The sequence below is a fragment of the Diplotaxodon limnothrissa genome, linkage group LG6 (assembly GCF_057381915.1).
Source record: "Diplotaxodon limnothrissa isolate DT_005_m linkage group LG6, D_limnothrissa_male_GT1.1, whole genome shotgun sequence".
NCBI lineage: Eukaryota > Metazoa > Chordata > Actinopteri > Cichliformes > Cichlidae > Diplotaxodon > Diplotaxodon limnothrissa.
Window position 1 is genome coordinate 36,616,661 of NC_140601.1, and position 14,534 is coordinate 36,631,194.

The following is a 14,534-nucleotide window of genomic DNA, read 5'->3' on the forward strand; positions in this document are numbered from 1 at the left end:
ATGCCAATATTGAACACAGTTCAATTTCCTGATTGATCTGTCTTACTGTTTTCTGGATCAATTCATGCTTAGTGCTTGTTAAGCACTCAAAACTTAACGTCAGTATAAAAATTGATTTAAGCTATTTTGTGCATTGGAAATTTTCCTAATAATTGTTACAACCACTATGAGGTGGATGGAAAATTCTAGCTGTGCTCCCTTCGGTGTAATCTGATGTAAATAGAAGTGTGCATATTTCTCAGCTGAATTCGCTTCATTCACTCTCTCTGAACTGTGCTGAGTGCACAAAAAGTATATGTTGGTATGTTGTGTAATATGCACATGTGATTGATGGATGAAGAGATCTGTGGAACTGAGGGCAAGATGCATGAAAACATGACTAAATGCAATACAAGACCTTTAAAAAATATAGATGAAAACAGAGGATTCAGAGGGAAGAAAGAAAATAACATGGAACAAAAAATAGCAGGACGAGATATTTGGTAGTTGGAATTTCATCATTTAACCAAACCCGCCTACTTACTCATTCAATTCCCTTGCCTTTAGATGGTGCAAATCTAATTTAATGCTTTTCATTCTCAGGTCATTTACAGCAATCAACCCTACCGAGTCTTGCCAACTCTCTTGTGAATTCAACAGTAATTCATTATGTATGCACATTTCAGTGTATCTGTATTCCCCACGAGACACTTTGCATTTACGCTATGCTCCTTTTTCGCCATTTGTCCTTCAACATTTCATGCAATGTCTGCTATATCTTTTTGTGGGTATCTGCATATGGGAAAGATGCAGCAAACAGGAAAAACTGTGTATTGTACAATTGCAGGTTCACATCTTGACTCTACCCTAATGATATAATTACACAAATTATGTAACCTCTTTTAGTCTCTTAATGGAGGCAGATAAATGGATTCACATTTCAAGCCTGAATACTGGACTTCAAAGAAAGACATTAGTAGAAAAGATATCAGTCAAATTTCAAAACTCATATATTCATTTATTTATTTATTTCTAGTGAACCAGTATCAAGCAACTGGGATTTATTTTCCCTCTTATTTTAAGTAAATACTTAAGATATATATATTTTTAAATTAGGATCTCTGTATGACCTTTCTATGAAGAAGAGAATAGAAAGTGAAACTGGTTTGTTGGCTTTTCAAAATCTCCATGCTATAAAATATTCCTCCTCAAACGCAGGGTTTCGAGTGCCACTCCAGCCATGAATGTGCCCACAAAAGGAAGAGGAAGAGAAGGAAGCTGAGGAGCGATGGAGATGGCAGAGCTTTGACGAACTGAAAAGGTCAATGTGAGTGACTGGGCTCAGAAATAGAGGGTCACTGATGGGTTAGTGAGCTTCTGCAATACACTGAGTAACTGAAAATCTGTGATGCACATGTGGAAAGAAAGAAAGAAAGAAAGAAAGAAAGAAAGAAAGAAAGAAAGAAAGAAAGAAAGAAAGAAAGAGGACTTGTGGCCAGTAGATGACAGAGCCAGATTTCCCAGGGCCTGCTTACAACTATACTTGAATTTTTAAAAAAAGGTCTCTAAAGCAAGATCCCAGTAATAGAAAATAGCAGTTATTTATAATATACAGGTGTTAATCTGTATCTTTTATAGGGTAATAATGTTAAGGGTACTTTAAATCCTTTTAATGTTGAATTCTCAGATTCTGCAAAGCACTGATGTATTCATATACCCCAGTGGCTATGAATGCAAATTGCTTGCCCTCCATTACTAGGAAACAACATTGTGTCTTGGTATATGTGTCATCTGTATACAATGTCTGTGCTATGTTTTTGTAAGAATACACTGATTGCATGACCACAAGAAGTTGTAAGTGCTGGGGAAAAAAGAGTTGGGAAAAATTTTTTTTGCCTTTGGAAAAATCTTTTTGGCATAATGCTCCTGGACTTGTAGCAAAGAAAGCAACATCAAATTGAGATTCCTCAAAGAGGAAATACACATAATTCTTAAGTTCTTAAAAATAAACTTTATAATAACTTGGATAAGTATTTCTAGCCAAAAAGAAAGGACATTTACAATACAAATCCAAGGACTCGTAAAAGCAAAATGAGCTTGAAGGAGATGGTTGGGTTAAAACCAGTGTTGAAGGGGATTTGCATCATGTCATCTTTTATTCAACAACAGATTAATTTTTCAAATTATTTTAAATTGCATTATTTTAGAAAATATCAAATGTAGCATTAGCTCTGCTTACATTAGTGATGTAAATTTTATGCAAACTTGATCCTCAGAAAATCACATCTATTTAACACCTGCTCACTCTTTCCGCCTACAGTTACAAGATATATTGTTTGAATGTGTGCATAACAATTTATCAAGATCTCAAGGTTTTAATCTGTAATAATATCATATTATGACTCGTTACTGTCATTTTTGCAAGACAGTACACGCACGCTTTGTTTTGCTCACCACACAATTTTTTTGTGTTTCTGTGCATGAACTTCTTCATGCTGTTCTGTGTGCGCTCATGTGGTAAACATTGCGTGCGGTATTTGCCTGCATGATGCATTATTCCTATATGAAGTCTGGCCTCGGGACATACAGTAGAGTGCAAAGTTTCCGCTTTAAACAGGCTGATGGCGGTCATGGAGAGAGATTCTTTTTATGTTTGTATTTTCACAAAGAAAGTTGTTTTGTATGGTTAATCTTGCACTAAACAGATATGTAGAAAGATTTCTAAGAAGATTGCTTTTGAAGCATTATCTGTACTATTAACTACCTACAGAGAAGAGATGCTAAAAAGCCACTCATCTTTATCCTTGAATCTATTTTTACAACATCTCACAAACTCCATAATTATTAATGATTTCCTGTTATTTCTTCCTGTCACCATAAATCAGTTTAATTAAAGTGTGGCTTTGTAGAATCACTCTACTGTACACTCAGAAAAATTATGGTTCTTAAATGGTTCTTCAGATGTCTTCATGGTTCTTTAAAGAACCATCATACGTCAAAGAACCTTTTTATTTTGTGGATGGTTCTTCAGCTATTACAAATGGTTCTTTAAAGAACAAAAGGTTCTTCATCCTTAGCAATCTAAGTTTGATGGTGTAAATGGCATAAATAATATTCACTTTAATGAGGGTTTAAATTATACTGTGTGTTTTGTTTGTGTGCGGGGGGGGGGGGGGGGGGGGGACAGATGGTGGGATACTGAATATTCAAATTAAAGTTAGAAACACTTGCTTAAAAATATTCTGGTGGCAGGGGTGGGGGCCAAAGCCTGAAGACCCCCAGCACCCACCCTGCAAACCCACTGATCACAAATAATGTGGTAACAGAATATAGAATTTATTATTAAGCCGTTTATGAATATGGTGAATTTATAAATTAACAATCCATTCGGGGGATATTAGACAGATTCAGATACTGATCTATATCAGATCTCTCTCTCTCTCTCTCTCTCTCATATATATATATATATATATATATATATATATATATATATATATATATATATATATATATATATATATATATATATATATATATATATATCTCATATATCATAATGATAATACTAGTTACTGTGAACTTTACAAACCACCCAGCAGTATGTAAAGTCAAATTATAAAATAATATAAGTAAATAATAATTGCACATGTGATCTGAGTACTTGTTTATCACTGCGCAATTTATTATTATATGTGTCAAGCCAAATAAATGACAGGGAGAGAGAGAGACATGGAGAGTGAGAGAGACGTTAGAACACGTAGTACAACCAAAGGGGGGGGCAACTGTAGGGATGCGCATGCGCACACAGATCGCGCGAGCCTTGAACTTTCTAACGGAAAGAAAACTTTCTCTCGGACGTTGCCAGTGGATAACAGTCTTCAGTACCTGCTGGTCTTTAAAGGATTCTGGATTCCTGGACTGTTGGAAAAGGTAAAACATTTTCATAAAACCTTTTTATTGTTTTGTTTTTGTTACTCGTCATTGTAGCTTGCTGTTAATGTTGTGCTAACAGTAATGGTTAGATACGTTAGCCTTTGACGTTAACGCAGTTTAGTATCTGGTATAAAGAACTGTTTTCCTAACAAAACCACTGTTACAATTAAGTGAAGGTGCTCCCAATTAATTTGGCCTGTAAAATATGTGGCTATATTGCGTGCTGCGTACATAAACTAATGTCAGCTAGACAGATATTAAAATTAATAATATGGTTAAAGTCACCAAAATGGCGCCTGAAGCCTGTTGTGTGAGCTCTGTGTCTGGTCTAGAAACTCAGAAATTCAGTAGCCTGTACTTTGAATTGTGGAGTAGCTGTATAAAATACAGCAATGCATAAGTGTTTTGAATAAACAGAAATGTGACACATGAGAAGTTGTGTCTTTGACTGTTACTGTATAACTTATTTTCAGAGTAGTTGACAAATTATGCTCCAGTCATTTGATGTTACCAAGATAATGTCCGTTTTTATTATAGTTAAATTTTTTTTATGTACATTTCATTTATCCAACATCATATATTAGGCAAAAAAGAGGTCATTATACTAACAAGACCAGATAATCCAAAGCATAAAATAATCAATATTTATCTGAAGAAGGCTTAAAAGTTAGAATAAACGGTGGTATAGTGGTTAGCGCTGCTGCCTCACAGCTAGAAAGACTCTGTTCAATTCCCGGGGTCAACCGGGTGCCTTTTTGTGTGGAGTTTGCATGTTCTCCCTGTTTCTGTGTGGGTTTCCACCCACAATCCAAACATACATATCTGAATGACGACCCTGCCATGGACTGGCAACCTGTCCAGGGTCTACCCCGCCTAAAAAAAACAGCTGGGATAGGCTCCAGCACCCCTCCGATCCTTATGATGATAAAGCGGCTTGGAAAATGAATGAATAAAAAATAAATAAGTTTTTGATGTCACAGAATAAAACAATGTAATGGCATTTTGTTTTGTTTTAACAGATCATGGCTCAGCAGTGGACTGTTGGAGAAGTATCTCTTTGGCTTGGGGAAAATGAATTGGCAGATTATCAACAGGTCTTTGTAGGTGAGCATTTCTATGGATGTGCCATATCAGTGTCCACAGTGCTCCACAAGAAAACCAACATATGAAAAACTGCTGAAACATCAACAGATATACCATGAAAGTGAATGTGGATTCTTCATTGTCTGCAGACTAGAAGACTGTCCCAGAAAGTTTTTGTCTGTGAAATCTTTGAAAAATCACACAAGGAAGAAACATAAATATCAGAAACAAGGATTAGAGTCTGCCCCAGACTGTGACCCTGTCATCCAGGAAACTGTTGAATTTCCCCAATCATCTGAACAAACTCTGAGTGAACTTGTAGAGAACTTTACAGAGACTGTGAGAAAACAACTGGCATTGTTTTCCTTGAATCTTCAAGAGAAAAGTATTGTAAATAGAAAAGTTCAAACATTTGTTCTTAGTGAAGTAGAGTCACTTTTCAAGTATTTCATTGAAAACTATAGGGAAATATTTTCTAAATGTTTGCAGACTCTTAATTTTGATATATCAAGTTTTCATTATATTGATGACAATAGTTTGGTAGAACATTGCTTCAGTGCAGTCAGCAACACATATCAACTAGACAGATACTGTGTTGAGAAATTAAACCTGATTGAACCTGTTGAATGTATCCTGGGGATAGATCCTTTTACTGGGAAACAGGACACTTTTCAGTATATGTCACTTCTAAAAGTCTTAGAATTAATATGTAATGATCCTAACATTTTAAGACAAATTTTTAGGCCAGAATCCCGTGCTCCTGAAACCTTAACAGATTTTAGTGATGGGAAAATTTACAAAGAAAGTGATTTTTTTAACACAGACAACCCACATTTGAGAATTCAGTTGTACAGTGATGAATTTGAAGTTGCTAATCCATTAGGATCAAAGAAACGTCTACATAAAGTGTCTGCATTTTATTTTACTTTGGGAAATATTCCACCAAAAGACAGATCTGTTTTAAGACATATTCATCTGTTGATACTTGTCAAACATAGATTGGTGAAAACATATGGATTTGAGAAAATATTAGAACCATTAATTTGTGACCTACAGGTTTTGCAAGAATGTGGATTACGATTAAAATTTGAAGACAGACAGTACTGCATCAAAGGTGGTCTGGCCACAATATCTGCAGACAACCTAACCTCTCACACACTTGCAGGTTTTAGCTGCTCATTCAGTAATGGTAGAATATGCAGGTTTTGTATGTGTCATTACAAGGACCTGTCTAGGATCATTAGTGAGGGAGATTGTGTTCTTAGAACAAAGACTGTTCATGCATACCATCTGCAATGTGTTGAAGATGACCCCCACTGTAGGTCAGTGTATGGTGTAACTGGCCCATGTGCCTTCAACAAGCTGTCATATTTTGATACCACAAATGCATTCCCACCTGATGTAATGCATGATTTTCTTGAGGGGGTCATTCCTCTTGTTTTGAAGTCTGTTGTAAAAGCCTTGCACGAGGACAAAACCGTTACTATCCAAGAGGTGAATGACAGCATAAGGACTTTTAGTTTTGGACAGAATGACTGCACCTCCAAACCTGCTCTAATATCTGAGAAGGTAGCACTGGATGGAAATATCTCTGGAACTGCTATTGAGAAATGGACATTATTTAGGACTCTGCCTTTCCTCATAGGCTCCAGGATTGAAAAGGGTAACAAGTTTTGGCAGCTTTATCTTTTGGTTCGAGAAATAGAAGAGATTATTCTTGCTCCAACCATCAGCACTGACTGGATTAGTAATCTACATGAACTGATCACTTACTTTTTGACAGATTTCATCAATCTGTTTCCTGGTGTGTTTACACCCAAGCTGCATTTTCTGCTACATTATCCTCAGCTCATCCTTGATTATGGGTCACTCCGCTCTCATTGGTGCATGAGGTTTGAAGCCAGACATCAATATTTCAAGACAGTAGCAAGAATCACCAATAACTATATTAATATTTGTTAGACTTTGGCAAAGAGGAATCAGCTTCGTCAATGCTGGGAGTGGCAGCCTGAACGGATCATCAGGAGCGATCATACACAAGCAGCAGTTAATAACTTATCACTTCAAGAACTTCCAGTGAACTTGCAGATTTGTTTGCAAAACTTGGAGACAGCCGTTACTGTGGATGAGAAACTCTGGACAAGTAAATGCATCATTTTAAACTCTGTAAAATATGCAGTTGGAGATTTCTTCATTTTGGAACTTGTGCATGCAGAGCAAATTCCACTGTTTGTGAAAATAGTCCTGATTGTGTATATCAGGGCCAACTGGTTTCTTGTTGGAAGACTTTTCACAACACTGGAGTTTATAAGACACCTTCAATCATACCACATCAGAGAGACTGATGATCTGTTGATATTCAAGCCTGGGGATGAGGTAGACTTTCATGCTTTGGACGCATACAGATGTGATGGTCAAGACTTCATTACACTGATCCACCGACCTTTTAAGGCAGTCCATACCAAAGTTAGGTAAGATACATCCTAAACCATGACTTTTTAGTTAGGAGTTGTCAACCACTGTTAAAATGATTTTAACCACTTTTTGGCTATTCCACAGGTCTGTCATCATCTATAGTCACTAATGAACTCATAGCTGTTTTTTTAGTAATGTTTTATAATATTTTTATTCTTTATCTTCGACATGCTCATTTCTGTTTTGATCGTGTCTTATTGTTTTTCTGTGCCACAGACAATGAAATCGATGGATCGACACTTCTGCAGATGACTGAAAGAATGAGTGAGCGTCTTTTTCCAAAAGTGAAAGACCAAGTGAAATTTTTGTCTGCTGTAGAGAAGCTGAAAGAGTGAGTCTTAAGTTGACTGGTTGATTCACTGAATTGTACATTCATACAATCCAGTGTTTCCCCTCCCCTAGGTTTATGGTGTTGGAGGGTGGGGGGCAAGGGGTTGACGCAAGCCCTGTTCTGTTTCTCCAGCGTTGATGTGCATCACACACCCATTTACTTTCAAATTGAAATGTCACAGCCACTCTTACTCTCTGTTATGATTCTGTTTCTGTAGTTCAGCAGCTGTTATTGTACGTTTTAAATATGCGGATATTCCTGATGCAGGACACAAGGACACGTATATTCATGTCTTGTAACAAACTCTAAACATACTTCTTACTTCTTCTTGCAGTGGAAGGCAACACAAAGAAAAGCATACTGTGTCAGCACTCCAACCTATGTTTAACTGCAAAGTGCAGTTTCCTCCAGCTGTGCTCACTGCGTTGACCAATAAAGATGCAGCACTAAAGTCACCCACCAAGAACAGACTCAAAAACATGCTTATTCAAGCACTGTTTGACCACTTGAGTAATGAGACAATGTAAGTCTATATATAATTAAGATTTGATTCATTTAAAATACAGTATGTACATCAGAATTTAAGTTCATCATTCAAAATTTGCAGGTATCCCTCTCATGTGCAGTATGTAGACCTTCTGAGGACTGTCCTTCTGAGTTTTCCTTTTTTGAAGGAGAGTTATGGCTCTGGATATGTAAGTATTCCTGAAAAGCAAACATTGATACAATTGTCCAACAAATTGTCTTTGAATTGCCCAATTATTGGCTAATGAGTGTAACATGCTAACATTTTCATTGCTACATATTCAGAGGTTATCTGTTCCCTTGTGGCCACTACAATACAAGTATTAGTATTGTGATTTTTGAGGCAGATGTCGTGCAGTATGGTCAAACAATAAATAAAATATCAATTGCTCTTTTAAATTAATTGTTTCATTTCTCTGTGAATTCTCAAGTGAATGGTGTGAAATTCAGCATTATATTAGCTCTGTTTGCCTTTGTATCAGGATAGTGTAGTTTTTGTATTTAAAAAATTAAATTTGAAAATAGGGCAGGGATAGCTCAGTAGGTAGTGTGGTTATCCCATGATCGGAAGGTCGGGGGTTTGAATCAACTGAACGGCTACCCTGAGGTACCCTTGAGCAAGGTACCGTCCCTACACACTGCTCCCCAGGCGCCTGATTAGTGGCTGCCCACTGCTTCACTGAGTGAATGGGTTAAATGCAAAGAGAGAAATTTCCCTGTGGGGATCAATAAAGTATACATTATTATTAAAAGGTAGAGGTATTAACATATAGACTGAAAGATCATGACGAGTATGCTTGTAGGACATATTGCCATTAATACTTTATCTACCTTTTATAGTGTATTTAGCCAATCTAAAGTGCTCCAAACCTTTATATCATGTGTTCGATCAACTCCTAAGAGTTAAAGAAGAGATCTGTAAATAGGAACTAATTAGGTTATGACATGATTACAGCAAACCTACCAGCTTTATGTCACTCAAAGTTTTCTGGTAAATGTCTTGCATAAAGGGAGGACCTAGTTGCACCTATTTATGAATAATTAGTTACATTTTTATCATTTGTAGGATGCTCTGCATGAGTCTCTCAGGAACAAGTTTAAAAAGGAAAGAAGACCACTAGTAGACGTAGAGGAAATTGAAAAAATGAGACAGAAATACTCAGTTCCAAATTCAGGAAGAAAAAGATCATCAGATATCCAGCCCTGTATCCTTTTGAAAAAAACCAAGGCAAGTTAAATATGCTCAATGTTTGTTTGCCATTTTAAATTGTACATAAAAGTTAAAAGTATTGTTTGTTTGTTTTTTCTCTCAATATTTGCTAAACTTTTTAATAACCAGGATATCAATCCTCTTGACGATGGGGAGGATGAAAGGAGCACCGACCAACATGTATCAGTGATTAAACAAGAGTGCCAAAAAACTAGGCCAAATGTGGATGTCATTCAAACGCACCTCAGGAAAATACAGAAGTACAGAACACACTACATTCTTCAGCATACTACTGAAGAGGTTCTACGAGAATTCCCATGTCTCACTATCCCTGTTGTGGTGAGTGTTTTATCAAAAACTGCAGCAAAAAACAACAATAACAATAGTGCACAGCAAAAACACGAATATGTACTGATGTGCTGCACATTTATACAGACTTCTAATAATCATGTACCTACAGGACAGGCAAAGTGACTGACTCAGCAGATTTCATGAGTAATAAAAGTACACTAACAGAACACTAACAGAAATTGCCACATTGACTATGTCTTTCTCTTTGGTTTTATTTTCATGCTACAGGATAATTTTGGACTAATCTGATGCCAATGATAGTTTTTTGGGAAGAATAGTCTAAACATCCCTTTTGCACAGCAATGTGTACTTGAGAATTAAAGTAAACAAATGCAAAATTATAATTTCTTCTCTAATGATAATTGATGTGTGAAATAATGATTGTTCTGGTTTGCTATATAATGGTATATATTATGGTACAAAGCTAATATGTATATGTTTATCCTTTATTTTAGCTTCTTGAAGAGGCTTCCATGTTACTTAAAACTGATGTGGACAAAAAAGTAATCCGAGGATTCAGTAAGTTGGCAGCGAAGCTTGTGTCAATAGCCCCAAACAGCAACCTTAAAAGCCTCTGCTTAAAATCTGTTGATGAGAGCCAGACAGACACTGAAAGAAAAGGTGAGGGCACTTGGCAATAATGAGCAAAAACATTTTTAACTCCTATCTCAGATACCACTTTTTAAGGTTTCACATACAGCACATTAGTAAACACAGTGTCCCTTACAACAGCGGTCCCCAACCCCCGGGCCTCGGACTGGTACCGGTCCGTGAGTCGTTTGGTACCGGGCCGCGAGAGTTGAGGCTCAGGTGTGAAATGTATAGTTTTTCAGGGTTTTTATCGGTTTTCAGCGTTATTTTGTTATCGTTTTTATCGTTTACTCGGTTTTCCTGGGTCTTTTCACGTGTGTTATGAATAAATTTTCTTTTTTTCGGTACCGGTACTAGTTTTATTTTGTTGTATTTATCCGCGACACCTTAAAGGCCAGTCCATGAAAATATTGTCAGGCATAAACCGGTCCGTGGCGCAAAAAAGGTTGGGGACCGCTGCTTTACAATATCCACAGACTGACATTTCTCCTGTCTCGTCTCTGCAATGATGTACTTTAAGATTTAACTGATATACCCTCGATGCTATATGTATCTCTATGAAGATTTTCAGTCATTCACACAATGTTTATCCCAAAAAATGTTCAGTGGCAGCTAGACTTGCTCTGCAAGTTCTTTAGGACTCAAATTATTTAAAGCTAGCAACTTACAGAACTGAACAACATTTTGGGGGTTTTGTATAAATGCTTAACATTTACACTGAATTACACTGAAAAGTTAATTAGGTATACATTTACTGCACTAATGCTTATGTTCTGCAAGACATTCAACTCCTGATAAAGGCACTCATATGGCCTTTACACCTTTGTATTAACAAAATTGGCCAGAAAATACTTACATATTTCTCTTTATTTTTCAGGTCAGATGGTAAACACAGCTGTTCTTCTCCTGCCATCTATTTTCAAAGAAAATGCCTCTCATCTCTTCGTCATAAATAAGGTAAATTTATATATTTTTTGGTATGGTGAGGGGGGGGGGGGGGGGGGTCTTGAACAAATCCAGTATTTTACAGGAGTTTTATACTTTCATTGGGACAGCTGTTGTTTATACTTATTTAAACTATACTCCTCATTTCAAGAATTTAATTTCTGTTTCAGGATCCACACAGCCCGATACCTACAATCGTACTCAGCAGCAGTGACGGCAAGCCCTTGAGTGATTCAACTGAGGTCAATGTCCAGATGGATGGACAAAAAATGATTCTGGACAGTGGGGAAATGGACATTTCATTGGCGATGGGTATTGTCTTCTCCCTGTACCATGTCTACAATGTTGCCTATCCAAGTGAACTAAAAAAGACATTTTGCTTTTTGGAGGCATTTGTTCTCAACTTGGGAACTCTGACTACACCTGTACCAGTAGCTGTGCAAAGAATGGCAAATGCATTAAAGATCTCCTAGATTGCCAGCATAGTGCAGGTGAGAGACTGAAATTGTCCCAGTGTGGACTAACAAAGGACCATGAGTCTCACATTAAACTTAACTTACATAACTTAAGGCTGCAGTTCATTGATAATTTAAATAAAAAGATTGTTCTTGAAATAGTTTTACTGAAAATGCAAACATGCTGATGAAAATGTGTTGTTTAATTGTCTGTTATGAAAGTATTGCTATTTCTAATGTAAAAATTGTTGTTTTATCTATAGTATAATATTTATATGTATTTATAGTAAAGATATTTAATTATTACTGTTTAAATGACTTATATGCTATTATTAGTAGTGGTGTTGTGCTTAGCATTAAAATGTCTTTTTCTGTAATACAAAGTGCCAATAAACCATTAATATATGTCTATGTGCTTGTATTTATTTTACCCTACTCAAATTCAATTTATGATACATTTTATTTTGAAAGATTTAAAATGGTTCTTTAAAGAACCACTCAAAAAAGGTTATTTAAAATGGTTCTTTTAAAGAACCATTTGAAGGATCTTTTTAAAAATGGTTCTTTAAAGAACCATTTCTTTCAGTGGTTCATTGAAGAACCTTTAAAGGTGCCCCAAAGAACCATTTCTTGATGGTTCTTTGGGGCACCTTTGAAGGTTCTTCAATGAACCACTGAAAGAAATGGTTCTTCAAAGAACTTTTGTTTGAAAGGTTCTTTGTGGCACCAAAAAAGGTTCTTCTATGGCATCAGTCTAAAGAACCACTTTTTGTTCCAGTTGGCACCTTTATTTTTCTGAGTGTAGTAATTGGAACATGGTTCTTCTGCATAATGAGATGCCATTTGATTCTGTTATATTATTAATCCTTGGTATGACGTTAATAAGGCTTTCTGTTGTCTGATGTCAAAATCAGGCTGTTTTAATCTGAGTTCACTTTATCACGCACTGAAAATCAGAATGGCTTTAGGAACCACAGGCAGTCTAATCTCTCAAGATTGTTGCAGGTTAATTATAGAAAACAAATAATTCAAACACTTTTAGACCATATATATCATATATGAGATAGAAGCGTGCAAAAGAATTGGGAAAAAGAGTGAAAGTTAAGACACCCAATCAAAGGAAAGAAGATAGTTGATGAACATTGAAGGAGAAGATTAAAAGAAAGAAGCTCACACAGAGAGAATGAGCCATGACAGCTCTATAAGACAAAGAAGAGCTGGAGGTCCCTGCCCTTAAAGGGAACTTTACCTTTTATCCCTGGAGGTTTGAGTAACTGTACAGTAGGTTGGAATGTGGGCACATCAACTATAACTGCAAGGCCACAGGTCCCTTTCCCTAAAGGAATTAAAGCTTAATACCTTATTAATAATCACTAGAGGCCAGCTAAGAGTGACATAGCAGCTGCGCTGTATATTTAAGTGAAAATGCAGTCTCTGCCTTGACATTTTTTCTATTTACACTGATTCAAAAAAAAATCTGAAGAACTGTGCCATCTGTTAAATACCTGAGCTGCAGTAAACATTGATAGAATATGTCTTAATTAAATTTTCAGATTGGTGGATGTAAACAAAATGTCTAAACAGAACACAAAGATGCAGTTCTGTGTAGTTTAACGGAAATTGTTTTGCGTCTGGTGGATTCTTCGAAATTCAGATGAAAATCAAATAAACTATAAAAACCCCCAGAAAAAGACAATAAAGAAATGTTGTACAGAACACTTTCAGGTACAAGTTTTTATTTTCTGTTAATTCTCAAGCATAAAAAAAGCAAATAGATTGCTGTAATTTGGCAAGACTCTTTTTCCATTTTAAGTGTGGCAGTGAGAGAAGCACAGGTGTAATTAATAATGTTAATGATGGCTGCAAGGCTGTAATTAATTTCAGTGTTATAGTGGACTCTGGGACTTTGGTATTGCACCAACCGGCTGATATGGATTACTTGGGACACCTAAATGGATCAGAGCCATTAGCAATCTTTTTGCTTGCTATTACATGACAAGGGCTTTGTTAAAGTGATGCTATTCTGTCATTAGGTCACTTAAAGGTCACTTAAAAGTCAATCTCTCATTGCTTCTTCCTTTCAGTCCCACAGCAGTTTGCAGCTGTATTTACACAGAGCAAAGTCACTTACTAAATTTTATGCAGTAATAGGAAGAAATACACAAATCAGCCTTTTTTAAAAAAAGATAACCTGTTAGGCAGTTATTAAAAGGCAGTTTAAAAGCTCACGTCTGAAGTGCAGTGCATTTGCTGGCAGATCCTGATCGATCCAGTCTCTGTCAGGGATAATATATTTTGAATAATGAATAAAGTAACTGATGTTTGCCTGGTACATAAATACCTGCATGACAATGTTGTGTGTAAGTAAAGACTGAAAAAGACGGCGTCACAAATGTTTCTTTTTTGTCCTCATGATAATACTTTGGGAATTGTCCAAAGCAATCTTATATTTCTTTGTGAGCGGAAAAACTTAAAATGTAAGAAAGCATTGAAACCAATATATAAACGTAACTGTCAGGAAGATTTTGTCATTTTGCACCGTGGGCTATTTGTAAAAGTGACCAGGGGGCACTTTCATAAAATAAACCAGCACGTTTAGATGCTATTGGATTAAGGACAAGGAGTCCATGTTTGAAAGGGGCTAATGACACATTGT

At 36.3% G+C, this 14,534-nt stretch overlaps 1 protein-coding gene across 1 annotated transcript; it reads left to right on the forward strand.

Moving 5' to 3' along the window:
* Positions 1-4,934: 4,934 nt before the first annotated feature.
* Positions 4,935-11,896, forward strand: LOC146631133 (sterile alpha motif domain-containing protein 3-like). Its single transcript, XM_085356362.1, has 9 exons — positions 4,935-5,016; positions 7,687-7,801; positions 8,136-8,324; positions 8,409-8,496; positions 9,393-9,554; positions 9,666-9,875; positions 10,343-10,508; positions 11,356-11,435; positions 11,594-11,896. Exons 1-9 carry the CDS (start codon positions 4,935-4,937, stop codon positions 11,894-11,896), a joined length of 1,395 nt encoding a protein of 464 aa, XP_085212488.1.
* Positions 11,897-14,534: the final 2,638 nt, after the last annotated feature.